The sequence below is a fragment of the Hippocampus guttulatus genome, chromosome 7 (assembly GCF_054856545.1).
Source record: "Hippocampus guttulatus isolate MCC_2025c chromosome 7, RoL_Hgut_1.0, whole genome shotgun sequence".
Lineage (NCBI taxonomy): Eukaryota > Metazoa > Chordata > Actinopteri > Syngnathiformes > Syngnathidae > Hippocampus > Hippocampus guttulatus.
The window spans coordinates 18,019,371-18,047,195 of NC_141267.1; the positions used below are offsets into that span (position 1 = coordinate 18,019,371).

Sequence of the window (27,825 nt, forward strand, 5' to 3'; positions counted from 1 at the left end):
TTATCGATTTACATGCAAAATATACACATGTATTTTTAAAACAAATGAATACACCGTGTGAAGTTTACAGAATGTAAAACGTGTAAACTAAATTATTGGTAATGTCGTACAGCGTCTTGAGGATTTTTTTTTTAATATCAATGAATTTGATGTCTTGAAAAGTACACTATGTTCACACAATGATCCAACTGTGGACATAAATCACGAGTTGGGGCAATGTAAATAATTATAAACGCTTTCCATTTGCAACGTCTGCAGGTTGCAGCTTTGTTGCAACATGTAACGAATCAGTTTGTTATCAAGGTAAACGATAACGAGTCCTGTTCCACAGTGTCCGCCTCAGTCCAGTGGGCGGTGCTGTTTTCACACAGTTGTTGCATGGTGTCTGCCGATTGGCTGGCAAATCAGTGTCTTTTCCCGATTGGTCACTTTCCCCGATAAGGGAGTGTTTTAATTCGGCGAGCTAGCCGTCAACAGCAGTCTGAAAGGCACAATGGGAATTAGCACACGTTAGAGATAAACTCTCAAGCCACAAGTAGACAGCTGCTTGGCCATTTTGAAACTTTAAGCACGACTAATTATTTATCTGTCTAATTTGTTTTGTTTGGTTGAGAGATTCGAAAGAAGCTCCAAAGAGCGAGGATGTTGGTCCCAGTGGGAAGATAATGAAGAGGCTGCGTGTTCTGGTTGTGTGCTTCATTGTAGCTCTCCTGTGCTGGTAAGACGTTTCCGCATCCATGACTTCTAAGATGGGGGCGTGGGGGACTTTTGCAGGCTTTATTTGTTATGTTTGTTTGTGTTTTTTTTTTCTGAGAGAGGGTGAAGAGCATCACGTCTTGGCTTTGCGTCCTTGTACGTTATCCGTCTGGCACCGTGGCTAACGTTGTCAGCGGATTCAAACGTGACACAAATTCATTCCAAAAGAAACGCCGTTGTGGTTGTTTGTATGTCATTAGTCGATGAAACGGAATGAGTAATCTTATCAACTTCATTATTATTTATTCATTTTATTGATAAGTAGGTTAGCCGGGCATCATCATTTGGTAGAGGCAAACTAGCTTTTTTTTCACCTGTACGGTGGCCGGTAATGTACAATTTTAGGAAAACGTACTGGAAAAAATGTATTAATCGTCGGTGAATTGGAAATGTGAGGTGTCTTGATGATGCAGTAGATACAGTATCTGTTGATGTAATTATGACATTTAATGTCGTAGGTTATTTTGGAAGCCTTCGTTCAGCGCAACTAAGCTAGCTCATATCACCTGTACGGTGGTTGATAATGGCACATTTTAGGACAAAAACACCTTGTGGATATCCTGTACAATACAGTGAACACTCGCTTATTTGTGGGGGTAATCGACAAAGCATCGACACGAAACTTGGCAGGTCATCAATACCCCCTGCGTAAAATAATTTTGAATTGCATATGTTAATGTTATAGTTGCTAGCCTCCGAGGTGCATATATATGTGAAGTCATTCTTCTGCTGACAACATCACTCAAATACACACTCTTTCGGAGCAAATAAACGCTCTGTTTATTTTATATTAACCAAATATTTCAGCGCAACTAAACTACGTTTGTGATTCATGACAGATCCAACCCGTTATTGTTTCCGGGAAACTACGTGTTTGTGCACACCTTTTTAATATGTATGTGAGATTCCAGATATGTCTTTCCTCATAGCAGCAGAAGACAATGGCTTTTTTTTTTTGTTGTTACTACTGCATCCTCCGTTTCGTTTTAAGAAGTCATATTAAACAATTCTCCACAGTTTAAACTCTAACCCAGGCTGAAAAACCTCATTTAAAACCCGAACACTGGCTTCAAACTGGAATTTGAAACCCATGCTATTATTTCAAACCCTCCTTTATAACTCTTAATGTTCCACGAAACGCAGACATAAGTAGGAACCCGAAACCTTGCTTGGTGTGTCTCTGACATAAGCATTCATCTCAGAAGCTTTTATTGAAATTAATGCTGATGCGAATTTATGCGGTGCCGCGTGTCACGCTGTTCTGGAAAGATTTGAGGAATGTTGATGGAGGATCCTTCAAGCGCTTTACAGAATTAAAGTATTTTTAATAAATTAATAGTGGGAGCGAGGAAGTGTAAATTTAATCATCTTGACTACACATGTACGAACCCTGCCACCAATTTGTCTATGGAGCTTTTCTTCCCCACTTTTTTACTTGCCAGCTAATGAGCATGCAGCGTCACGTCGTGGACATTACTAATTCAAAACCTCACTGTTGTTGGCCTCTCGCTCCCCCGTGCCGACTCTCACACATCTCTGAGGATACAGCGTGATGTCGGCGTCATTCTCGTTAGCTAATGCGGTGTGTCCTTGCAAGAATGTATGCTGGCCCTGGCCACAGACACCGAAAAATACGTGAAGATGCTGCTTGATGGAGCTGTCATTTACGGGTGGTTTACACCAAATAGATATAACCTGGTCCTTTTGACCGTTTCATCTGTGTTTTTAAATTATACGTTCATCCAAGTCAAGGTACCACTTTACTTGACAAACATCTCGTATCTGCTACCAAGGCTGCTTAATCAAATCATCACATGCCGTTGATTCCATCACTGTGTCACGCTTAGATTGCAATCGGTATGCAGTACTATTAACACTCGGCGACATCGCTGCAGCTAATTGACTAGCTGGAGATATTTATCTGGATCTGGAGAATTTTGTCTCCTAATCCTGGACAGATTAGAACCTTTGCTGTTTTTCTTAGCAACCCTTGAGATGGTGCATGTACGGTATCATAACCAATTTGAGGACGCGTTGTGGGTTATTTTGTGACTTTCTTCTTGTTTCGATGCTTTTATGTCGCCGCTTTTCAGAAAACGGCTGAGCCGAGATTGGTCGTTATCTGAGCCTCTGAGCAACTGCGAAGTCAATTTCAGCTAACAAAAAGTGGCAAAATGGCCGCCTCCTCAGATGGCTTAAAATGGGTGCATTTTGCTGCTTAACTCGTGTTCACAAAAGCAACATGTATCAGAATGCCGTGTTTAGACTAGTGAAGGCGCATGTTGTTGTCAAGAAAATTCTGGGGTTGACTCCACCTTTAAAACAAACTGTTGTCCGTCAACACCGTTCAAAGTGTAGCCGTGACCCACGAAACTCTTCTGACATATCAAGGAAGCCCTCGGCGACACCTTTTAATTAGATACTGAAAGTGAACGGTGAGGAAAGAAGAAAAGTCGCTCCGAGCGTTATCTGTTCCTGCTGTGCATGGTGTGGTGAGGAGTTGGGGGGGCGGGGGGGGGGGGGTCCAACAGTAACAAAGCCTGCTTTGGAGAGATGGTCTTTGACTATTAGTTGGGGTGTGGGGAAAAAAAATCACTCGCTCACAGAAACATCCATTTAGTTGACCCTACCGGTGTAGTGAACTTGTCAGAATTTTGTCGATTTTATTATTTTGTCATTTTTGTTTTGGGAGGGCGGGACAAAAAGTCAGTCCTTTTGTTAGACTATTTACAGATTATCTCTTTACTTGAAAAGTGTCACCATAAGCCTTTAAAAGTGACTGAACAAGTTTGACAAGCTGTCAAAACCAGTTTAAAATTGGCCTTTTTTCTTTCTTGTGTGATGTGTTGTACTTTTATTACTCAACCATCCTCGGGGTCAGTTCCCACAAAATTTGCAAGACACCAAGTCTTTGATGACACAGCGGTCAGTCCCTAAAACTGAAGAATTGTATGTACCGTAATGACATTTCAGGAGTTACACGAATTGACTACAGCTGCAACATGCACCGTATCATTTTGCATTCACATTTTATTAGTTTTCTGTCCGCCGGCGAGCCAGCCAGATCCAGTTTGGTGTGTGTGTGAAGGCTGAGTTGGACTGGCACTTGATTGTTCCTGCCCACTGGCCATGGAGACAGCTCAGCTTTGTAGACTACTGACAGGAAAACAAACTTTCCAGTTTTGCTTCTGGTTCTTTACATAGCTTATTTTATTTTCCTTATCAAGTTTGTCTAACATTTCCAGAGCTCCCCACCCCCAGCACCAACGACTTGTTGAACCAAGTTTTTTTTTTATTTATTAGCCTGCTGTCGGTGAACAAACAAAGTTTTAGCAGCAGAAGTTTGCCAAGCAACTTAATGACAGCAGTGCGTTTTTGCGATCTCGTAAACTAAGAGGTTTCTTTCTGACGAAAGATGCAGGAACTATTGACAGAGAAAATCCTCCGGTGGATTAAGAGGTGGCGGATGCTTTTTGCGTCACAGCGCTAACCTGTTATTTATTTTGTGAGCAGGAGAGGGAGGGGAAGAAGTTGCTGTGCTGATGCCTCGGAGCGTCCTCTATTTGATTTTGTTCATTTGACGAAAATGTCAACGTGGGCGCAGGTGATAGAGGGGGGCCCTTGATTTACGACAAAGTTCCGTTCGTTTGGCGGCAACGCAACCCAAATGTGTTCATAAATTGGAAGTTACCTTTGTCTATTCACCAACCTGAACCCATGCAGTTGTCAAGTCATGAATAATCATAAATATTTGTGTGAAGCGCACTTGTAGGCTGTTTTTTTCAGCACGAAGTCACCTCTCTTCATCGCATTCACCTTGCTCCACCCCTGGTCTTCATCGTTAAAGAAAGCAGTGCTCTGCGTTGGCCTCGCGGCTCGTTTGCATGCGACAGGACGGCGAATCAGAATCGATTTATTTCTGTGAACCTCAAAACAATAAATGAAAAGTACTGTAATTCTTGATGTGTAAAGTATTTTGTCGAAATGAAGACGACCCCGTACGCTTGTAAAACCGTGACGAAACTGCGATCCGTCGTCTTTGAAAATGGTACCCTAGTCGGTTACTCGCCTGACTTTTCCAGAACATGCTTTGCTTCCCCCTCCCCCTCGCTCCCTCTTGACTCTTCATTATTTACCTTTGGCTGCATGCGCCGACTCCTCCGTCTCCTTTTCCGACTTGTTTGCAGCGAGTGCACGGGCGTCTTTCCGCACCCCCAGCTGAGGGTCATGATCACAATGAGGCCCTGTCCATTGAGCTGCATGGAAACATTGTGTTCCAAGCTAGCATGGATTTAAAGAAAATGGTTTTTTTTTAATACATAAATCGTATAGCCAACAATCTTCACATGATAATCCCATTTCCCAGATTAAATATGTTGCAGTCGGTCTTCTAAACGAAACAAAAAAAAAAAACATCAGCTTCAGACACACAAACTCCTCCCTCCACCTATACGTAAAAATGAAGTGGCATTGTCTCAGTCGATAGATGCTGTCAATCACACACACACGGATAATAAATAAAACGGCAGCACCCACGTGGGTTGTATCGTCTCTGCCGGATTACCGCGTTGACTCGATGCTAATTCTTGTCTATGATCGCGTGTTATACCGTGACTTTAAAGTATCAATTGTCGATGAAATTGTTATGAAAACACCCCTGCATAACATTGGATCCATATAAACATTAAAGATTACAACAATGAGTAACTTTAACATTTTTTTTTTTAGTCTGTAGCAAAAAAGATTTGTGCGTGAATTTGCCTGATCATAAATGAGAGCACCACTGCCACTTACTGGCGTGGATGTGCAATTGCACTTCTTGTACAAAAAAAATATGTGCTCATGCGGAGATGTTTTTGTAGATTTTTTTTTTATTTTTTGGTAAAGAATTTCACGTGACATAAATTGTAATAACTAAAACTGCGCTGAGTGATATTCAAGCAGTCAGTGTTTTACCATCCTATAGCGCAACGGCTACACACTGTACTGCGGTAAAATTTTAATGAGTTTTCTTTTTTTTTCTCCCCCACCCCCTCCTCTCGTGAAGCCCACTCACCCACAAGAGTGGTTCTTCCTATCACATTGCATTAAACCACATGACCGCCTCCGACATTTCCCCCAATCAGACGCTCCCGAACCTCACTTGGGGGATTTTGACGTTTCCCTGCAGGCTGTGTCAATAATTCCCCATGAACAAGCGCTGTTTGCTACAGTATTTTGGCACACGGAGATGTTTGTATGTTCCCGTTTACACACTTGGAGAAAGACTCCAGTGTACATTTTTTTTTTTTTGCAAGAGTCACAGACCTGGTGTGGTCCTGTATAAAGATCCTTGTCAATCCGAAGGCTTTAGCTTTAGCTAGGGTGCGGCATTAAAGTTTGGAATGGTGCCGGACCTCGTGCCAGTGATAAGCAAAGTGTTTTTTTTGGGCGGGGATAAAAAGCCACTGAAGAGATTATTGTGATTCTGACTGATGTCATTTCAAAGTTTGTGTTGTCATTCCTGAAATGCATCTCGTGTGATTTTGATGGATTACTTGTGTCGCGATTTGTGCAGGCAGTTCCTAAGTGGCTGTATGGAGGAAGGTCGTCCGTGTGTAAAATGGGTTGCGACTGATAATCGGGCAGAATTTTTGAATTTAAAGAGGTCTTAGGTTAGATTAAAGGTCCGATGCTACAAATGTTTTATTAATATACTTTGAATCGTCTTTGTCCGTATTATTGTGCTAGCAAGATGGTTTGGCTTGGAAATGAGGAGGATGCTCTTTTTCAAACCTTTTGTCACTTGGACTCGCAAGTACGATACCAAGTGCCACTTTTTCAAGCATATTTGTCTGATGAACTTCCAAGTCTGGCGCCACAGGCGTTTTCACTTTTGAGGTTTTTTTTTATTTGTGGCTGATTAGTCATGTATTTAATACAGTATGTTCCTCCACACCAGGAAGGCGTGCAAAAGGTTTGGTTCACATTGCCAAGTGAGGGTGGGGGGTATTATGTCACACCCCCCGTGGTCAATGAAGTGACCGAGGAAGCAACTTGCAAGTGTTTCATTATCCAAAGGGACAACGCAGCAAAATATACAGTGGTACCTCTACTTACGAACGTGTCTTCATACGAAATTTTCAAGTTACGAAATGCCTCAACAGGAAAATATTGCCTCTGGTTACAAAATAAATTTCAAGATATGAAAGGTAAAAATACAGCATGGGCTGCTAGTCGCAGCTCCGAGTTTCCTGAACAAAACATACTCGAGCTGCCCTGCCATTGGCTACTATCGAGCATCCCATTGGCTAAGAGGGACCAATACCGTATGAGTCTATGTGTGTCGATAGATAAAGTATGTCTATACACCGTCTTCGTCATTCACCCTTCAGGCCATGAGGCGTTCCGATAGTTTTACGTAAATGTGAATCACCCAGAAAAAGTGTTCACCAGTCGGGCGATCGCTCACTACGCTGAAGTTTTCACCTGGACATTTTCGGAGGATTGTTAAAAGCTGACAAAAGAAAACGTCCTTGGATCAGTTCTTTCCAAAACGCCAGGCAAAAAAAAAACATGAACGAAAGAGGGCAAAAAAACGATGAGGATGCAGTTAAAAGTTAATTGACCATCATTTTTATTCTTTACTCAACTCTTCGTTTTTTTACATTATGCATAACTCATTTATTATTCAATACTCTCATTGTAACATGCGCTTGTGACATATTTTGATGCATTTTTTATGCTTTAGGAAACATATGGCAGAATTTTGGGGGGGCTTCGAACGAATTAGCGGATTTACATGGAAAACGCGTCTCGACTTAAAAAAAATTCGAGTAAAAAAAATGTCTTCCAGAACTCATGAATTTCGTAAGTGGAGGTACCACTGTACATGTAAACAGTCTCTTGTTGGTGATTTAATAGAAGGCGTAGTTGCAATCCTGAGCGTCAAGAGATGGACGTACGTCATGCTTCAAGAACGGGCGGTTCATGTGATTTTTGCTGTTTGGTGCAGATCAGCAAGTCGGCACACATGAAAGCTCTTAAAAAAATGAGGCCGCCATGCAAAGAAAGTGGGCAGCTTTCTGACTGCTCCTCTTTAAGAGGGGTGGGGTGAGATCTTCTGTTTTTGTAGTGTTGTACTAGAGTTGAATGAGCGACCCCAAAAATGCCTTTTTTGGGGGTGGGGGCGGAGGGTGGGGGCAATTTGTCCCAGATTGATTTCCTCCTCCAAAATTTTAAACGCACATGTCCCAACTGTCCAATGTCCACGTCAATGTCTTTCGCTTCAACTCCAAATCGGACCCCTTTGAATCTCAGAACTTTGAAGCAGATTTACCAACCGCAAGTTTACCGCGTCGCCCCTCAGCTGTGAAAACGCTTCGCCGGAGCTCCAAAGGTGTCTCGTGTTTTGCGAGTTTTCATGTTGCCACAGGTGTAAGAACATCAGATGGGGAAACCCAGCGTGGGGTGCGCATCGCAGGCCGCTGGTTAGCTTCAGTCACAGCATTACGCGAGGGAGTTTAAAAGAGCAGCTGATCCTAGCGTGCGAGGGGGGGAGGGACAAGGCGGGCAGAAGCGGCTCCCGATCCACCGGGCAGCAGCGTCATCTTCTGACGCAGGTCAGCTCCTCTCCGCCCCCCCCCCCCCCCCCTCTGAGGCCCAGGGGGTGGGGGTGGGGGGGCAACGCCTATCCCGAGTCAGCATTATCGGGCTGCACGGAATGCATGTTACCCATAAAACACTTCACAGGGAGAGAATAAAAAGGGCAGAGGGAGCCCCAGGCTTGATGAAGCCAGATTTGCTCACGTGTGCAGTCATGCTTGACACCTCGGAACACTTGGGATCACCGACGTCATGGCCGAGATGGGAGCAAGGCCCTGATGGCATGCCACGCAGCTGTCTGCACCGTTTGACTCGGCAGGTGTAGCTATCTTCAGCCTGTTGTTTTTTTTTTGTTTTCCCCCTCTCAACAGTCACCAGTCAGCTCCTGCAGTACGGGACTGACATTTTGATGGACTTGTGCGCTAATTCGGTCACAACAGCAAACGGAATTAAAGCTCTCCGCAATTCCTTGATCGGTCTTTGACGCCATGCTCGGCCCACATTTTGGTGTGTCCTGTCATGATAGTTTGTCCACCCGATTTGGGGGTGTTTTTGTTTTTGACAATATCTTATATCAAAGTGATGATTTTTTTTCCCTCTGGATCTCATCCCAATTCTGCATTCAGCGTAAATGAATTTCTCATGCTTGCGCTCATTTCCTTCACGGGCATGCTAATAGCCCCCCCAGATGACTTTGGGCAAGAGGCAACGTACAACCCGCGCGGGTTGCCAGCCATTCAGAGGGGCATACTTTGAAGTACAACCTTTTCTTGGCTTGACGTTTTGTAATTCGATCTCAGGAGCAAATCAAATCAAATCTTGGTCAAAATCCGGTTGCGGCTCGTCTACCATTTGCTTGCCTTGTGTCACAATTGCGGAGTCAAACAAAAATGACTCTGTTCAAGTCGAGTGAAAAAGCGAGGAGGAGCAATGTTTGCAGTAGCTGACTTGTCAATCTTGCCGTCGGCCCTTCCTAGCGTGTTTGTGCGTGGCAAACAATTGTGCACTTAAAGCACTCCGCTATTCTATGGTGCCTATATTCGTCCGAGCCATTTGTGGGATGCGAGTTCCTCCTCCCTGTGTTGCATAACTATTGGTGCCCAAAAGTAGGCCACGCTGAGCAACCCCCCCCCCCCCCCACCCCCCTGTTTTCATCTGTTTTCTTTTCATTCACAAGGAATGTTGTAATCCAGTCTTTCCCCTCGTCAGGATGCTGAATCAGGGCAGACACAGGACCTTTGCCTCCATCGTGCGGGTCCGGCGTAGACTCGAAGAATTCTGCCTCATCGTTTTGTTTATGAATCTCTTTGGAACTGTGAATGATGAATGAACGAGCCGCGGCTTTTTATTGCGTTCTTTTATAGTAGCCGAGAGAGTTTTGCTTGTCATGGCCAAAGCTTGTACAGGGTTGTTTACTTGAGGATGTGTTTGCTTTGAGGCAGGGTGGCGGGCGGTGTAACGCAATTTGTGACACCCCAGTATTGAAAAATCGATCCTTATCAGCAAGATTGATCGTGTCTTTCAGAATCGACGTGTGCGTCAGTGCAGTGTAAAGTATGATTTGTGAATAATTGTGTCATTTGAATCTGAGGTAGTCGCAAAGTCGCACTTTCTGGTTGCTATAAAAAGCACTTTTTTCCCCTTTTTTTTTATGTAACGGTTTGTAGTTGCACTAAAATAAGCTTTGCTATTTTGGTAGCGTCTGTTCAAACTGTTTTCAATTAGAGATGAAACGATATGAGAAATATGATGGCAAAATGGGTCAAAGATTTTCGACTAATCCCCACATTGTGTCTCGTGGGTGGTTCTTATTTTTCTTCCGTTTGAATTTAGCTGCTATTTCTTCTGGTTGGTTTGCTTTTTTTTTTTCTCCCCCTGTATTAATACATGAATGGCTCTTGTCTTTTGTTTGCTTCTCCTCTTGTTTTTCTTTACTTTGTATTCGGTCTTCTAGTTCATCTTCGTCTGGTTGGTTCACCGCTTCTTCTACTCGTCTTCTCATTTTGGTGGTTACTGGTTGGTTTGCATACCAGTAATCTTTTTTTCCGTTTCATTCATTTTTCTTCGGGTTGGGTCTGGTCTTGAATGCAAGGTCCTCCTCTTCTTCTTTTTGGTGAACGTTTCTATACCCAACCGGCTCTTACATAAGAGTGAAGAAGCCACTGTGTGCTCCTCCATAAATCTTGGCGTGGTTGCCTACGGATCGAAAGGGCATAGGAAACCTTCATGCAACACAGGATCCTTTTTAAAGCACAAGACCGCAGCCTATATTATCTCATGGTTGCTATTTATTCATGGACGGTATGCTTTTCAATGCTTTTGAGGATGGCCCTGCTTGTGTAATTTCCCACGTGATGGGGTGGGCAGAAACTCCAAAGACCCAACTCTTTGTATACAACCATTAAAAAGAAAAAAGTCAATTTTCCCTAATATGCATTTTAAAGTACCGTATTTTCTGCACTATAAGGCGCTTCGGATTATGAGGCGTACCTTCAATGAATGGCCTATTTTAAAATTGTTTTCATATACAGGGCGCACTATATACATATACAGGGCGTTATAAAGCGTAGAGAATAGAATTTAAAATCATAAATTGTGACTCTTGAGTTCACTTTTTCTAAAAGGGACCGTTTTGAACGACACTTGAAAAAGGTGGATAGATATGTGTAGCTTGTCGCTTAAAAAACAAACCAAAAAATTGTCCTCGGAGGCGTCTGAACCGCCCCTCCCAAAACAGAGTCATTTCAGTCAGTGTGAGACGGGTGAATGTCAAGCGTGCTATAATTATTCAGTCTTTGTCGTCTTTGACGAATGAATTTCAGAAGGCTACTATTAAGACACCTGGGAACTTTTTTAAGTCAGGCGGAAAAAAAAAAATGCACAAGATGTTTCCTTTAGCCCCTCCCACAGTTACATGAGCAGTGCACCTTTTGCACGAGTCAGGGCTCACCACGAATTTTAGCCAAGGTTTGAATTCTTGGCCTTTGAGTTATTTTGATGAAGGTGTGCAGTTAAGACACCTGTGTACTCTTTTTACACTGAATAAAATGGCCTATGTCTCCATTTTCAGATCCGAGGCGTTCTTGTTCCTGCAACAACTTCTGGTCTTACTACTTTTCTCATTTTGTGTGTTTCAGGTACCCTAATTATCATGCCTATTGTTCAGAGCACAGCTCGTCAGACCCGGGTCAGCCTGCCCAGGACAAGCACGACAACGACGACAATCGCAACAACCACCCCAATGACCTTAAGCAGGAGCAGGACTCCGTGCAGCTCCAGGTCTGTTCCTGTTTCCCGTTCAATGAAATGCGACAGGAATGAATAATTCAATGTCAACACTGCTGCTTCGGCCTGCTGTCGTGTTGACCAGCGGTATTATTAGTCTGGAGAGAGAAGGCACAGCACCCAGATGGTGAGGCAGAGAAGCAGGGTCAAGCTCTTATTGACCTGGTAATAGAAGGAGGAGTCAGGATTACGGACACCCGTATGTGTTCTGCGATGGTGCCAAGTCCTGCCAACGGGTAGGACTTGTGTCATCTTATCTCGCTAATTTTACAGCTTGTTATCTTGAAAAAGCACCAAATTGGAAGATAGCTGACTCATAAAAAAAGAAGACTGACGACATGAAGCGAGCGCCTGCAACTTCAAGTGACTTTGTAATGGTCTCTTCAATTCTAAAAATCACTGTGTGTGTATTCCGCTCGACAATAACCGTATTTATTGGAAATAAATGGATTGTTTTCCTCTTTTTGGGGTGGTAGGGCGCGCGGGGGGAAACCACAATGTCATCATGAAACCAAGGACGTCTGCGCGCTCAAGGCAAATTGTGTTCAAGCCACAGGAATGACAAGTGCTGCTCTGCAAGCCAGGCCACCACTTTGCCTCTTAACACGCAGAAACCTGAACCTTATTTTTTTGCAAATCCGCATGCTGATAAAGTAACAGGCCTTCCAAAAAACTGGAATGGTTGGCTGTCAAACAGATGCAAAGGGAAACTGGGTCTCAGATTCTCGCCAAAATCTGGATTAACAATAAGGAAGTTTCACCGCTGACGAAAGTTAGCTACCTAATATTACTTCTTCACTTTCATGGCAATGTTCAAATAGGCTTTTAAAACATTACCTATACAATATTTAACCCACAGTTTCAAAATATTAAAAAAAAAAAAAGGCCAGAGAAATTATGTAATTTAAATATTCCCATATTTTCTAATGAGTCAGTTTGACATGCAGCATAACAGGAGGGTTGAATGTTTTACGATGTTGATAGTCAAAACAAATGTAACGTCAACCGGCTTTTGGAAAAATGTTGGATTTCTATATTACGACTCAGACTCGCATATTGCCGAGTTAAAAATTGATTGATGTATTTCGTAGGAAGTGGAAGAATGGACAACACACACCTACGATACGGGACTAGAGACAGAGAGAGCAGCACAGAATATACATCAAGAACAGGTACAATTATTTTGACGTCTCTTGGATGAATGAAAGCGTTGCGGCCGAATGTGGAACAAACAAATGGCTTCATTATGTTCTGGGGCTGCTTTGCTCCATCAGGCACACGGGGAGGGGAAAAACCTTGTTGCTAACTTACTAATAACTTAAATGTTTGTACCCACTGTTAAAAACAGTCATAGAATTTAGATTCTGAGCTTCCTGCATAGAAAGCAACTCGGCTACTCATCAAAACAACAGTATTTTCGGAATTATTTTGTTTGTTTTTTGTTTTTTTTGGTCTGATGCATGCAATGATGTTATCTCTACAGACTGTGAATCCGCAAGTAGCTGAGGAAGAAGCACAAGTGACAGATTCAGATCCAGTGTCTGATCCTCAACTTGCTGCTCCCGAGCCAGAATCCTCGTCAGAGCTCGTGAATGAGTCAGACTTGCGAACCGATGCACAGAACCCGGTACAGGTTCGGGACCAGGATGGTGACCGGGAGACCGAAGTCTCCTCCAGCTCCTCAGAGCCGGCGGGTCCAGCACAGGACCACGTGTCCAACGATACCCCGGCCCTCGCAGAAACCCTCAGCGACGAGGCTGCCGCACATCAGGACCCAGCCACACCTACGTATGAAGCAGATGACACGCCTACCTCACAGAGTGACGGTCCCACTCCCGCGAGGTAAAAGCAAATCCTTGCGCCGGTTGATTCATCTATTATGATTGAATTTCACAATTTTTAGTGACTCATCACAAATCAGAAATTTTGAAAGCACGCAAGGAGCCGCTGACACCTTGAGAACCCATTTTTTGATCACTCATTTGTGTCTCCCTTTGTTTCTGTTGTAGAGAGGATGACAAAGAGGACCAGAGGACAGACCAGAACCAGGATACCGGTCCTGAAGCAGTGGCGGGTCAGTCCCCTTCGAGCCAAGTGGAAGAGCAACAGGAGGAGGAACGCGAACATCAGAAGGACGACGATCCCTCCTTGCAGCAGCAACAGCAGCAGGTTGTTCATATTTCATTTTGCGTTTTACTTATTTGAGAATTTAAGAGGTCATGTGACTTCTGAAATGAAGCGGTACATTTTTGCGATGAAAGTTTGAAGTTTTCAAGCAATGCATGTTTTGTCGGTGCGTTTCAGGCAGGGGAGGCTGGTACGGGCAAGGAATCGGATCCCTCGGTTCCCAGCAAAGATGACATCCCAACCTTTGACGAGTGGAAGAAAAAAGTCATGGAAGTGGAGAAGGAGAAAAGTAAGAATCTTTAACCAGGCACTTCAAGTATTACAGGAGGATTCTCTATTATGCCCCCACTGGTTGTTTTCTGTCTTTTAGCCTCCACTCGGCTTCTATTTCTGTATATCTCTCTCGCTCCGCAGGTCAAAATCTCCACACTGCCGCGAGCGGCATTGCCCAGCCGGTGAAGAAAGTCCAAAAAAACTTCAAGAATAACTACGCCTCGGTGGAGTGTGGCGCCAAGATACTGTCTGCAAACACTGAGGCCAAGGTTGGCGGCGAGTTGGGGGAGTCGTGGCGGGTGGGGGTCGGGGGGTGGCATACTTCTCGAATATGTCACCTTGAGACAAAACCAAATCAATACAAACTCGCCTTGTTTTCAAATCTCCTTTCAGAGCACGTCGGCTATTCTCATGGAGAATATGGATCTTTACATGCTGAATCCCTGCAGCAACAAAATCTGGTAATTTCAGACAAAAGACCAATCTACGCCCCTAGCATTTTGAAAATGGTCTATATATGTTTGTCTTACACCTCTCTACTTGCTCTGCAGGTTTGTGATCGAGCTCTGTGAGCCCATTCAAGTCAAGCAACTGGACATTGCCAACTTTGAACTCTTCTCGTCAACACCAAAAGATTTCCTGGTCTCCCTAAGTGACAGGTACGCTTTGTAAAAAAAAAAAAAAGTATATATATATATACTGTATATATATATATCCACAAACTAGCAGTGTCAAATCACTTGCGGCTGCATTAGGCAACCCGGCACACAATTAGTGTGCCTCTGTTTGATCGAGCCTAATTATGCGTCTGTAATGAGTTGAAATGGGGAGTGGCGTAGCTAAAAAAAAAAAAAAAAGTACAAATGTCCGTATGCAAATAATCCCGCAATTTCTTTATTTCCAGCCAGTTACACATATGATTGGTTACAGTATTAAAACAAAATTGCTTGCCAAATAAAGTAAATTAAATAAATAACTAAATGTTTAAAACTCTTGGCGCAATGTTTACATATATCGGTGGTGAGCCTGCTGCAAAGTGGTGAGAGGTTAGCAAGCTATGCCAAATACAATATTAAGAATTCAAATTTGATGCAGTATCACCATTTGGAATTTTAGCAGTATTTTGTGTGTCGCGCCCCAGGACTACCATACACGCACAACCCATCTATAGTTAGCTTGACAAACAGAATTGTGGCACAGAAAATGTTTGTCTTATCATCCGTTTTGACCTTCAGGCTTTATTTCCCTTCATATATTCTGGCACGCAAGGACTGCCCCGGAGTCATGTCTCGACCCGCGTGGCATTTTGCACCAGCTTCAGTGTTTGGCACGCAGCCCGGGGGCAACATTTTCGAGGCCTCACTTTTGGCCACGCTGTGTTTCACAGGTACCCCACCAACAAGTGGGTGAAGCTGGGGACGTTCCACGCCCGTGACGAGCGTATCGTGCAGAGCTTTCCGCTGGACGAACAGCTTTATGCTAAATATGTGAAGGTACATCCCGTTTTGGCCCCATCTCAGGCAAAGTACACGAATACCTCTCGAGGGTGGGTGGGGGGTGATAAAGAGTGCATTTCACAGTTATCTGCTTGAGTTCACGCCGTGGCATTCATGGTTGTAAACTCAGAGGACCCTCTTGATAATTCCACGGTAATTTAACCCTGCAGTGAGGCCGCGTAACGTCAATCCCGGGAACGAGTGAACGGCGAAATGTGACTCTTATTAATGGCCATCGCATTGTGTGTCCATCACAGGGGCTCTGCTTGTACAGTATGAGCTAAAGGTCAGATGCGCTTTTGTCTTCGGAGGAAAACGATTGTGTTTAAGGAGTCCTAAACATAACCCCTCAAAATGACTATTCCTGGAAAGTTCGAAAAAAAAATAAAATTAGGCCCCACCTCCTGTTTCGCCGATGGACATGAAATTGGGGGAAACATGTCTATCATAACAGGATTGAGGAAAATAAAAAGTCTCAGACTTATGCACAAAACTGAACAGGAAGTCCGCCATTTTATTTTGAATTAACCAGTGCACATTTATAACATCCCCTGGCTATTAAGAATAAAATAGCCCACTCACTGATTAACTCTAAATTGGTTTGGGATGTCACATAATAGGATGCACCGAATTTTTTTTAAAAAAGTCACAACGACCCGTGCTTGAAATTTAACAGGAAGCAAGCCATTTCCGTTCAAAGGGGGCTTTTTTTTTTTTTTTTTTTTTTAAGAATGGTGATATAACAATATTGGAATCTTATTTTTATTTTAATTGTCAAATTTGTTTAGATCTCCAGGATTGCTTGCATTGCTGCAAAAATCTTTGTAGTGTAGAACATGTTCATTTCTTGCACAGACATTTTTTTCCCGCATCTTTCCTGACTTCGTCCTGCTTGCCCGCCTGTCCCTTCTCAAACACTCGTGAGAAATATTTCCCATCAGCAACACGTGGAGCCACCCGGAATAATGGATTGACCTTTTGTGTGTGTTCTATCTTTCTCTGAACTTTATAGAAAGTGCTTGCAACTACCTTTTCATTGAATTCATTTTCTTGTTTTATTCCTCCCGCCTTCTGTCGTGCCGTCTTGCTCTGGCCTCAGATGTTCATCAAGTACATCAAGGTTAGCATTCTCTTTCTTTCCGTCACCGGCTGTCGTGATTAAGTGTCTTTTAAGTGGTGAGCTGTTGGGCGGGGGGGACTTTTTGGAGGTCTTAACGCTTGCATGTGGATGCTAACTAACAACCACGCAGACCACATTGTATCTGTTTCACGCCGGCAGTGGTTTGGTGGTTTGAGGGTGTTAAGAATGGGGCTGACGTACACTACTCCTGAGGAGATACCTTGCTTTTGGGTTGAAGCATGGAGCTGAACGGCTCGAGAACGTCACATGCTCAGCTGACCTCATAAGTCCAACTGTTGAATGCTTCACTTCATTTTAGGTTCATCCTGAAATTTCACTCGACCCTCAATAATGGCACAGTGGTACCTCTACTTATGAAATTATGGTGTTCTTGAAAAAAAAAATTGTAAGTAGAGACGCGTTTTCCATGTAAATGGCCTAATTCGTTCCATACCCCTCAAAAGTCCGACAAAAATGTTTCCTAAAGGATAAAAATGCATCAAAATATGTAACAAATACATGTTACAAATTTGATTATTGCACAATAAATGAGAGTTGTGTCATTTAACTTTTAACTGCATCCTCATCGTGTTTTGCCCTCTTTAGTTCAGGTTGTCTATCAGAAGAAGTTTTTGCCTGGCGTTTTGTCAAAAACGGATCCAAGGACATTTTGCTTTTGTCGGCTTTTAACAATCCTTCGAAAATGTCCAAGGTAAACATCAGCATAGTGAGCGATTGCCCGACTGGTGAACACTTTTTTTCTGGGTGATTCACATTGACGTAAAACTATCGTAACCCCTCCTGGCCCGAGGGGCAAATGACGAGGATGCTCCACATATCTATCTGTCTACACACAGACACAACCGGTAGAGGTTCCTCTTAGCCAATGGGATGCCGGGATGATGCTCGATAGTAGCCAATGGCAGAGCAGCTAGAAGTATGTTGCGTTCAGGAAACAAGAGGCAATATTTTCCTTTTGAGGCGTTTCGTAATTTGAAAATTTCGTACGAAGAGACGTTGGTAAGTAGAGGTACCACTGTATCTTTTTGTGAGTAGTGTATGCAGTGTTAGGATTGTGGTTAATTCATGGCTGACATTTTTCTTGTCTTGTCATTTTGCAGGTTGAGCTGCTTTCCCACTTTGGCTCGGAACACTTCTGCCCCCTCAGTCTCTTCAGGTAAGATATGCTTCTGTTTGCGGTTGCATCTACGCCGCCAGAGTTTGGCGTAGTTTAATGACGTCGTTCACCCAGAAGACGCCCGAGTTAGAGCTTCGTGAGGCATATGTAGCTTTTCAACAGATAGTCTCAAAACAGCATCGACCTAAAAGAAGCAATGAGATAAATGTTCACTTGTTTAGTTAAAGTCTCTTAGAAAGATTATGTCATCTCTTGTTTTGTAACAATGACCCTGAACCTTTTTTTTTTTTTTTTTTTTTTCTGTGGCCAGCTTTGTGGATGTAACAAGAGTGTGTTTGTTTTGCGTAGGGTGTTTGGAACTAGCATGGTGGAGGAATATGAGGAGATAGCAGATTCCCAGTATCCTTCTGAAAGGCTCGAGTTCCTGGATGAAGACTACGGTAAGTATCCGGGAACACAATAATGTCTACTAATACACGTGACGTGAGATGTACCCAATAAAGTGTCCACTGAGCACTTAGCTTCAGCCTCTTATTATTGCTGGGTGGGAGGTGTTGAAATGTGGGTTTGTCTCCTCAGACTATCCGCCTGGCTATCAACCATCAGAAGACAAGGCGTCGAAAAACCTGCTTGGCTCCGCAACGAGTATGCACACACAAACAAAAAGCATGACACTGTGTCAAAAATTACCAAGTCGTAGTAATTCTGGGTGGGGTACGTGGAACGCTAATGGTTCGTGGGCTCCCTAAGGCGGGGGGGGGGGGGTTGGGGGGGCTGGGGGGGGGCAAAAGGAAAAAAAACGGAGCTCCCTAGTTTTGAATAATTGCACACAAGTGATTTGACCTGTTCTCTGTTGGTGGTGCAAAACACAAAAACTGACTATTTAAAAAAAAAAAGGGGGGAGGGGGAGACAGCGTGTCTCCCAATTTGGAACAGAATTCTGTTTTCTCATGTCAAGGCTGACAGCTGCCATCATGCTTTGGAAAACTAAAAATGCAAAGTCAGTGGGAGCTCCAAACGAGCACTCATACGTGCTTATTCGCGCTCCATTAGCGAGGCATGTCGTTGTGCCTCGGGCTTGAAAGTGTCCATTTTATCTTCACCTACTTGGGATTACTCATAGTGTACAGATTCTCAAACGGTGTCTGAGTCAACAACTGTGGCAATTTTTTTGAGTCGAATGAATAGCGTTTTTGCAATGAAAGATGATTAAACGCAATTTTATGGAGGGAAAAAACCCCCCGACTAACTTAGGACACCAAATATATCTAAAATGCCCACGTTGTTTGTTCACTTCCAGATGCCATCCTCAACATGGTCAACAACATTGCTGCTAACGTGCTGGGCGGTAAACCCGAGCTGGAGGGCCAGTCAGGGCCAGAAGGTATCCCTCTTGTTCTTTTTACATCCTGTCTGGGGTCTTCCACTTCCTCTCGCACTTGTAACCGCTTTGCCGGCATCCAACGTAACACCGTTGAGTCATGCTTGAACTCACGTGAGCAAGTTGCTCTCTGACGAGGTCACTAAATGCAATACCTCAATTTTTTTTTTAGCTTATTTAAATTCCATTTTATACCCGGTGTGATAAAACTCCAATTCCGTTCTCTTAATTCGATGAATATACTCGACTGAATATATTCACTGGCTTTCTTTGCTGATTGGCAGCAAGTGATCACATGGCTTTGCCACCTCATAACGGGGCCGAATTAGATGCCACTTGTATTCAGATTCAGAAAACTTTATTTATCCCTGCGGGGCAATTGTATGCTCTGTATTGTGAAAATACGTGACACTATAATCATGCTTTCATTTTTCTTTTGAGACTTAATGCCTGCATGCCGAGAGGCAGGATTTAATGTGTTTCCATTGAACAAGGTCTACCTAGACGGACGAGGCCCCGACTTGTCTGAGTGACTCACTCACATGTTGAAACATCAAGTGACGTCGCCGCGGCTTCCCGCCCTCAGATTGTCGAGTCATGCATGACCTCTGTCCTTTTTCCGTTGGTGCTCTCTTGAATGAATGTAAGGGGATGATTGAGGAAATGATAAAGGTGGCTGAAGGCAGATGGGAACCGACTTGAATCGATGACGCAATGGCTCGAAAACATGGCTGAAGATGACGTGCACTATTCCGTTCGTATTGAAACATCCCGTGGAACTTGTCTACCTCAAACACTGATTTACCGCAACTGCAGGGTAACTCGGCTGCTACAGGACTATAATTTTTTTAAATCTTTTTTTTTTTCCAAATAATGACGAAACCCTACTTTTTTTTTTTTTTTTTGCGTGGATTATTCCTCGAGTTGATGATGCTGTGACGGTGTCAATGACACCACGTTCTGCAGACCATGACTTGTGCTGTAAGAAGTGACTTCAGAAAGTGTCAGGAAAAGCCTACTTGAGCATCAAATCTTTATTTGGGCTTCATCAGTGGCCCAAGAAATGGTTGCCGGCGCGTGCTGACTTGAACGTCTTCAGTATGATTGGTTAATTCTGAACATAGCCGTAGTGCGCACACCTGTGCGTGAGCACATCCTCTCGAAAATGGCTTTCTTTCAATTTTTGGATCCGCTTTAGACATTCTAATGGTCACCTTAATCTGGGAGAAGGTTTTGGAACACTTTTTGTTGGTCTCTTGCTGTTACAAAAACCTGACATTGACAACCGGGTGTGTAAACTTCACATCCACTGTATGCATACGCAACATTCTGTGTGAAATTAGTCACTGCGTGTCTTTTCTTTTTTGCCGCTGCTGGCTCTTCAGTTCTCTGCTTGTGTGTGGAAGCAGGATCGGTTCCAACCGCATCTGACGAGCTCTCGCTCTTGACTTTCCCCAAACATGGCCGTGTGGGCCACGAAAGGGGTTTCCTCTCCTCCACACTACCTCCAGAAGCTCCATGCACGACAAGCGATACGGAGCCTTTAGCCTCCAATGCAACTTAAGCAACTGTCTTCAAATGCTGTTTGCCCAATCACAGGTAACGGAACTGCAGAGGTGTTGACCAACGAGGAGGAGAGCGTGGAGGCGGCGCCTGCTACGCCAGTGGAAATTTCTCAGAACTTGACTATGTAAGGCCTTTGACACACCGTGAAGTAGGCAGCCCGCCCGATCTTTAATCCAGCCCGTTAATCATTTCATTTCCCACACACTCCCAAACTCACATTAAACTTAAGTTGAATATTACGCGTTTGAGCAAAAATTTTATCGGGCTACAAATTCACATAAAAATTTAAAAAAAACAATAAAGGGACACTCCTTCCTCCAGAGAGAAGCCTGTGGAGCCAGAAGAGCACACCACCCCCGAGGACGCCAGTGTGCCTTCCACGTCACCCTCCTCCCTCGAACACCACACGGACATCCGGATTGTTACTCTTGTGGAAGAGGAAGATGACGAAGAGCCTCGACAGTCCACAGTCACCCTCTTGGAGGAGGAGGAGGAGGAAGACAAAAGAGAAGAGGACGACGACATGCCAGTGGATAGGGAGAGCGCAGCATACTGTCCTTTCTTGTCCCTGTCCTCGCTGTCCTGTCTGGCCACACTACCGGAACTGCTCCAACGTTGGTGCTCCGCCATGTTGGCCAAGGAGCGTCTGCGCAAACTTGACAGGGAGAAGCACCCCATCGTCAAGGACCCCAACATGACGCATCCACAAATTCCCATCCCCATCGCCATACCAACACCTTCACAGGAAGCCCTTCCCCTCAGTGAAAAGACCCCAGAGCCTGAGGTGCCCCTCACAGGCCAAAATGAGGGCCAACCTCAGAGCGAGGCCCCCGATGACACAGCCCTTACGCACTCTCAACAGCCCGACTTCCAGCTGGAGCCCAGCAGAATATCCTCCCTTCACCCGCACAGCTTCTCCGATATCCACAGTTCCTTGACTCCCACCCACCGGGACACGCTGCTGCCTCCCATCAACGATGCCACCCTAAACCCCATCACCACGCCGCCCCTCCAGACCGCCCCAGTCCCCGACACGCAGCGACTGAGCGCCACCCCACCACCATTGGTGGCGAGCTCCCCGCAACAGCTTCCCGCCCCGCAGACGGACATTCCGGATGCTGCCCTCCCCTCCGCCAAGGAGCAGGAGCTTCCCACTGCGTCACACCCCGAAGACCCCGTCCCCCATTCCACGGAGCAGCCGACGTCTCCCCTTTCAATCAAGCCTGATGCGGTTAGCGACCTGCAGAAAAGTGACCAACAGAAAGCTAACGCCCATCCAGAGGAGCACGGGGACACTCAGGGAGGGGAACCTCATCGGGCGGTGGACCCGGTGGAGGACGAGCTGGTCAACGGCAGCGCGCACAGGGCGGCCACCGATTTCTATGCCGAGCTGCAGAACGGCGGGGACTATAACGGCGGCGTGGCGGGCAGCAACGGCGTCATGTCGAATGGGGCGGCGGTACATGGCTCCAGTCAGAAAGAGAGTGTCTTCATGAGGCTCAACAACAGGATCAAAGCCCTGGAGATGAACATGAGTCTGTCTGGCAGATACTTGGAGGAGCTGAGCCAGAGGTACAATTGCCTTTTTTTGAGGGCATGGGCTTGTCAGACGCTATCAATGTCAAGCCGGGTGAACACGTGCGAGGGTTGGATTTAAAAGCTGATTGAGACTTTCGAGAAATTTTCCCCCAAAATCTTTGATAATCCCAATTACAGTGAAACTCCTCTACAACGAAATCATGTTTGCAGCAAGAAATTTTTCACAACAGGGGTTTTTTCACTGTAGCGAATTTGATCCGTTTTGTAGCCATTTTAGCAATCCAACATTCTTGCTGCGTCTGAAACTAACAATAAATACTTCCTGGACTACTGCGCATGTGTAAACCAGTGTGGTGGTTGCTGTTGCCGTTTCCGAACAAAGCAGTAGAGGGCACTGTTGGATTAGACTTCGTTGTAGTGAATCTCGTCGGCGGCAAGAGCAGAGAAAAAGATTCCGTATAACGCAACAGGGTTTTTTTTTCATTGTATTTGTATTTCATTGTATACAGGAGAGTGGGAATGGTGTTAATGCATGAAGATTTTTTCACACTAGGGGGTATTTTTTTGCCCATGTAGGTTTCGTTGTAGAGGAGTTTCACTGTAAATTCTTACCGGTACATTAATATCTATGACATTGTACTGCCAAACTATCAATGTCAAGCCGGGTGAACACGTGCGAGGGTTGGATTTAAGAGCAGATTGAGATTTTCCTAAAGTTTTCTTGATAATCCCAATTAAATTCTTAGCGATACATTAATATCTATGACATTGTACTGCCAAAAACTGCTTTTAGGCATTGCATGTTTTGGTGCTACATAATTAAAATGGACTCTCTGCAATAACCAAGACCACACACACACCTAACCAATTCGCTGCTGCTTAAGGTACCGCAAACAGATGGAGGAGATGCAGAAGGCGTTCAACAAGACCGTCATCAAGCTGCAGAACACCTCGCGCATCGCCGAGGAACAGGTCGGGCGCGAACGGACTCGCGTTGGAAGTGCGGTTGGTGTTAAAAAAAATCATCTGACTGCGCTTTGCTCCAATCCTCAGGACCAGAAGCAGCAGGACTCCATCCAGGTTCTGCAAAGTCAGCTGGAGAACATCACCAAACTGATGCTTAATCTTACCGTCGCAGTCGGGCAACTTCAGAAAGAGGTATAAATTCAGGCTGTTTGTTTGATTTCTAGATAGGTTGTCATTTACAACCACAGACATAGTTATGTAATAACATGTGGTTCTTGCTACCCCTTCTTCATTACGCCAATCCCCCTGCGCAGGTATCCGATCGTCAGAGCTACTTGGTCGTCTCTCTGGCCCTGTGCGTGTCCCTTGGCCTGCTCGTGTGCCTGCGGTGCTGCCGTAGCTCCTGCGCCGCCTCCAGGCCGGCCGCCGCCGCCGCCCCCACCCCGGTTGACGTTGCGCCGCCTAAGAGCAAGCACTATCCCAGCCCCAAGAGATGCTTCTCTTCCTATGACGACATGAGCCTCAAGCGCAGGGTGATATGTCCGCTCGTGCGCTCCAAGTCCTTCCACTTGTCCTCCACGGAAGGTAAACTAACATCAAATGGGATTCATGTGACACCACCCCCCACCCCCCACCCGACCCCCCTTGCTGTTTATTCTACTGCCCGTACGTGTTTGCCCTTCGGGCTGAAACCTGTCAGTGGCAGCTTGTGTGCACACGCAGGCTTAAGGAGCATAAGAATAGAATGTGAAGCTTTGCTGGCTCATGGTAGACATTTGCCAGCTGCGCTCTAATAGAAATGTTCAAGTGACGCATGCTTGTGATATGTATTGTAGTTTTGCCCCCCCCCCCCCCCCTCCCGTCATTCACCTTCCTCTTCTTTTTCAGTTGGTCCAGAAGACTTGTACATTGTAGAGCCTCTAAGGTTTTCACCAGAGAAAAAGGTAAATTGTCTCTCCTTTTTTTTGTGTGTGTGTGTTTGACCATGTCAAAAAAATGAAAATCATGTTTTATGCTCTCATGGTTGGGTATGAGAATAAGGGGCAACAATGTCATATACAAAAGAGTGCTGAAATTAATATATATACCTGTGTGTGTGTGTGTGTGTATATATATATATATATATACTGTATATATCGAGGATATACATCTTATCTTTAAAATCTGTTAAAAAAAAGATTTGCCCTTATTCTTAAAAATATATTCTTAATTTTATGAACTGTCGAACTTTTTTTTTCAAATGTTACTTTTCCCTTGAAATCTTTGACTTTTTTTTCCTCTTAATTAAACGATGTATTTGAATATGCCTTTTTTCCTGGAAACAAACAATTATTGTCAAATGTGTGCACAATTCTGAAAGCTTATTTTTTTAAGCATTTAAACATAAGCCCCCCCCCCCCAAAAAAGTTGAGCTTGTTTTTCTCAAGTGCACAATTTTCCATTATATGGATGGATAGTTTGCTTCAATATTTCTAAGATATACATTGCACAAAGGGTTATAAGATAACTGGCAAAATCAATGTTAGTTTCATTCGCCCATCCATGGCATTTTGCATTGAATGTTAGCATTTAGCTAGTGGACTCGTGTTACATGTTGTTTTTTCACTCAAATGTACAGTATGTTGTTGTTTTTTTCTCAAAGATGCAACTTTTTCTGTCAAAAACAATTCTGCTAAAAAAAAAACCCCAATTCTTTAAAGATTAAGAAAAATATAAGTCTTATGTGTGCCCTCCCTTTTCTCTTCTCACAGAAAAAACGATGCAAAATAAAACCTTTGGACAAAGTCGAAACACTGAATCCGTCGGACCCTTCAGCGCCGCTCACCAATGGCGACATTAAATGCAACGGCTTCCACCCATGCCTTCCCCCTCCCCTGCCCACCCTTCTGCTTCCACCTCAGCTCCCGCCACCACCCCCTCCTCCTCCCCCGCCCCCTCCTCCTTCTGTTGAGGAAACCCCAGCATTGCCCCCCTGCTCCTCAAAGGAGTCCCCCTCAGAGACCAGCAGCTCCAGTTCATCCACCCACACCGAGGAGTCTTTCGCCGGGCGCCTGCCACCTCCTTCGCCCGTCTTCTCCTGCACCGAGTTGCCCCTGGCGGAGCCCCTCCAGCCCGTTCGACCACCGCCCGTCCCCGCCGCCAAGTCCCGGCAGGAGAGGCGCTCCACCAAACGGCGGAAGTCGCGCCAGACGGAGCTGGCGGAGGGACACGTGGCCTCGCTGCCCGGCCTGCAGCAGCTCATGAAGCGTAGCAAGGATCTCGGCGTGGGCACCATCAGGGTGACGGCGGTCAGCGGACACGTCTGAAGCGTTTTATTCCAAAGAACCACATTTTTCCCCCCTCGTCTCTTCCCTTGAAAAGACCTGTTAATGGTTACGTGCCTTTATGAGCCCTTGTAATCGGTGTTCAGAACACACAAATGTCTATTTGCGAGGACAAGTCCATTTGACGCGTGCATCCACAAAGTATTCAAAGCATGTATCATAGTGAGAGAACTGAGTTACAAAATTTATTATTATTATTCTATATTTTCTTCACTAGTTTGCCATTATGACTCCAGGGACCACCGTCTTTGTTCACTGATTGCCTCCCAGTTCTTGTGGGTTGACTCCCTCAGCAGCCTGATGACGAAAACACTAACTTTACAATTTCCCCTCTCATGCTTTCAATGTCATAGCTGCAGCAGCAGACGTGAGGGTTTTTTTTGGGGGGGGGGTGGTCAAACATTTCACTTTTTTCAAAAACAATTAAAAAAAAAAAACTTGTATTCCCGTAAGTAAAATGTAAGTCTTGTTAAATGTTCGCACCTCTTCTGTCGGCTCGCAGTAAAAAAAAAAAAAAAAAAACCTAAACTAAATGACTAATTCGGACAAAAAGATACGAGTTTACTTTTTCACCGTGGCAATATACAGCTCAATATGACAGTTTTGTCTGCAATATTTGATGTGGGGGGGGGGGGGGGTTCCACAAATTTCACAGAAACGCAAGTCTTTTCTGTAACCACGCACATGAAGTCCGAATGAGCAGTTTTATTTATCTATTTATTATTTATGTTTACACACTGGCTGGCAAGTCTGAGTGGTCGAATTAATTACATCAAAAACGAAATAATTCTTGTACATGCAAATACACTCACTGGTACGGAGGCGGAGAAGCTAGCTTGTTGACTTCACATTTAGTCTTTAAAAAAAAAAAAGGGTAGCGGTCACATGAGTGGACAAAATGCCATGATCTTCACTCTGCTGCTGCTGCTGCTTTCTGATTGGCGGAAAATCAGCCTACACTTCACTTTTACGTCACCTCCCTTTCCTTTCTCGAATCTGCTGCATGCTATGGCCTCTATGTGCTCATCTTTAAAAAGTTTATTTGATGCATTTAAACAAACAAAAAAAAAGTGTTTTCTGATAGGCTGGTTGTTTCGACACATTGGGAACAATGATACCCCTCTTCACCTACTTTTTATGATGATGATTATTTTTTTGCACAATATTCCCCAACTGTGAAAGAGGATTTTAATATTTTCTCATAAGTCTGGTGAGTCTGCGTCTTTGTGTGTGTGTGTGTTTGTCTCTTGTTCATTCACTGAAAGTTTGCACGGATTTTGTTTTGAAAGGGTAACAGAGGTAAAGATGGTTATATGGAACACTATTCATGTTATGCCAGTTGTCATTTTACTGCTTTTTTTTGTCTGTGTTCATGTGAGATGACTTATTTCTCTCGTGTTACAAGAGACTACAGTACTTTGCTTCTATTTAACACAGCGAAACAGAGGCTGCTGAACGACCTCCGTTTGCACTTTTTAATGACTCTTCATGCCTTTTTATTCTACTTTTCAAAGTGTTCTCTTTTCTTTTGGTCTCCTTCACGTTCTCTCTGCTTCCTCTGAAAAGCTGCACAGTATTTTTTTTTGAGCAGAAGTGAGTGACTACAAAACTGTAGTGCCATTAGAAACTGTGAATTTCTAAATAAAACATTTTTTTTCGTCTTTGACTCGGTCTTCCCAGTTTCTTTTGTTTCTGTGGGTATAAGATAAGATATCCTTTATTTGTCCCACACTGGGGAAATTTACAGCCTCCAGCAGCAAGAATGTAGGCAGTAAGAAGAAGAAAAAACAAACAAACACCGTTCAATTAAGTGCAATATAAATACAAAATGGATAAATCGCAGTGCTATTTACAGTTGTTTTCCACATCATTAATACTGTAGAAAATTTGGCTTTTAGTGGCTATCTTGACAGAGTCAGAAACACAGTCCCAACACATTTTACTTGTGAGAGCGAGTAAACCCAAATGTGAATTTTTTTTTTTCATCAAGGTGGAAAGAAATATTAAAAGTTACCAAAGGAAAAGCCTGCTAGAACAGTGGACATCTATTTGATATTAATCACGGACTTAATATGGTGACAATATGGGCTGACTACCATTTACGATCGCATAACTGTGAGTTTGAATGCGATTAGTTAATCCTTAACATGGCTAAATCCCAATTTATGACGCTGTGTGTACACTCGAGTGACCAGTGATCCACTGGGCACTATTGATGACCCTCGGCAGGGCTCTCCTGTCAACTGCTTTAAATGATTTCGTGACGCAGT

At 44.2% G+C, this 27,825-nt stretch overlaps 1 protein-coding gene across 2 annotated transcripts; it reads left to right on the forward strand.

Annotated features, from left to right (window-relative positions):
• Window positions 1–489: 489 nt before the first annotated feature.
• suco (SUN domain containing ossification factor) lies at window positions 490–27,221 on the forward strand. 2 transcript variants are annotated; one of them, XM_086115765.1, is made up of 22 exons: window positions 490–718; window positions 11,478–11,619; window positions 12,717–12,797; window positions 13,109–13,467; window positions 13,635–13,794; window positions 13,930–14,041; window positions 14,167–14,294; window positions 14,419–14,486; window positions 14,577–14,684; window positions 15,413–15,518; window positions 16,621–16,641; window positions 17,763–17,818; window positions 18,128–18,219; window positions 18,359–18,424; window positions 19,080–19,163; window positions 20,760–20,850; window positions 21,048–22,298; window positions 23,150–23,237; window positions 23,319–23,423; window positions 23,546–23,816; window positions 24,120–24,175; window positions 24,983–27,221. In XM_086115765.1, exons 1-22 carry the CDS (start codon window positions 666–668, stop codon window positions 25,535–25,537), a joined length of 4,053 nt encoding a protein of 1,350 aa, XP_085971891.1. In that variant the 5' UTR covers window positions 490–665; the 3' UTR covers window positions 25,538–27,221. The 2 variants fall into 2 exon arrangements, with proteins under 2 accessions (XP_085971891.1, XP_085971892.1); XM_086115766.1 differs by lacking the exon at window positions 16,621–16,641.
• Window positions 27,222–27,825: the final 604 nt, after the last annotated feature.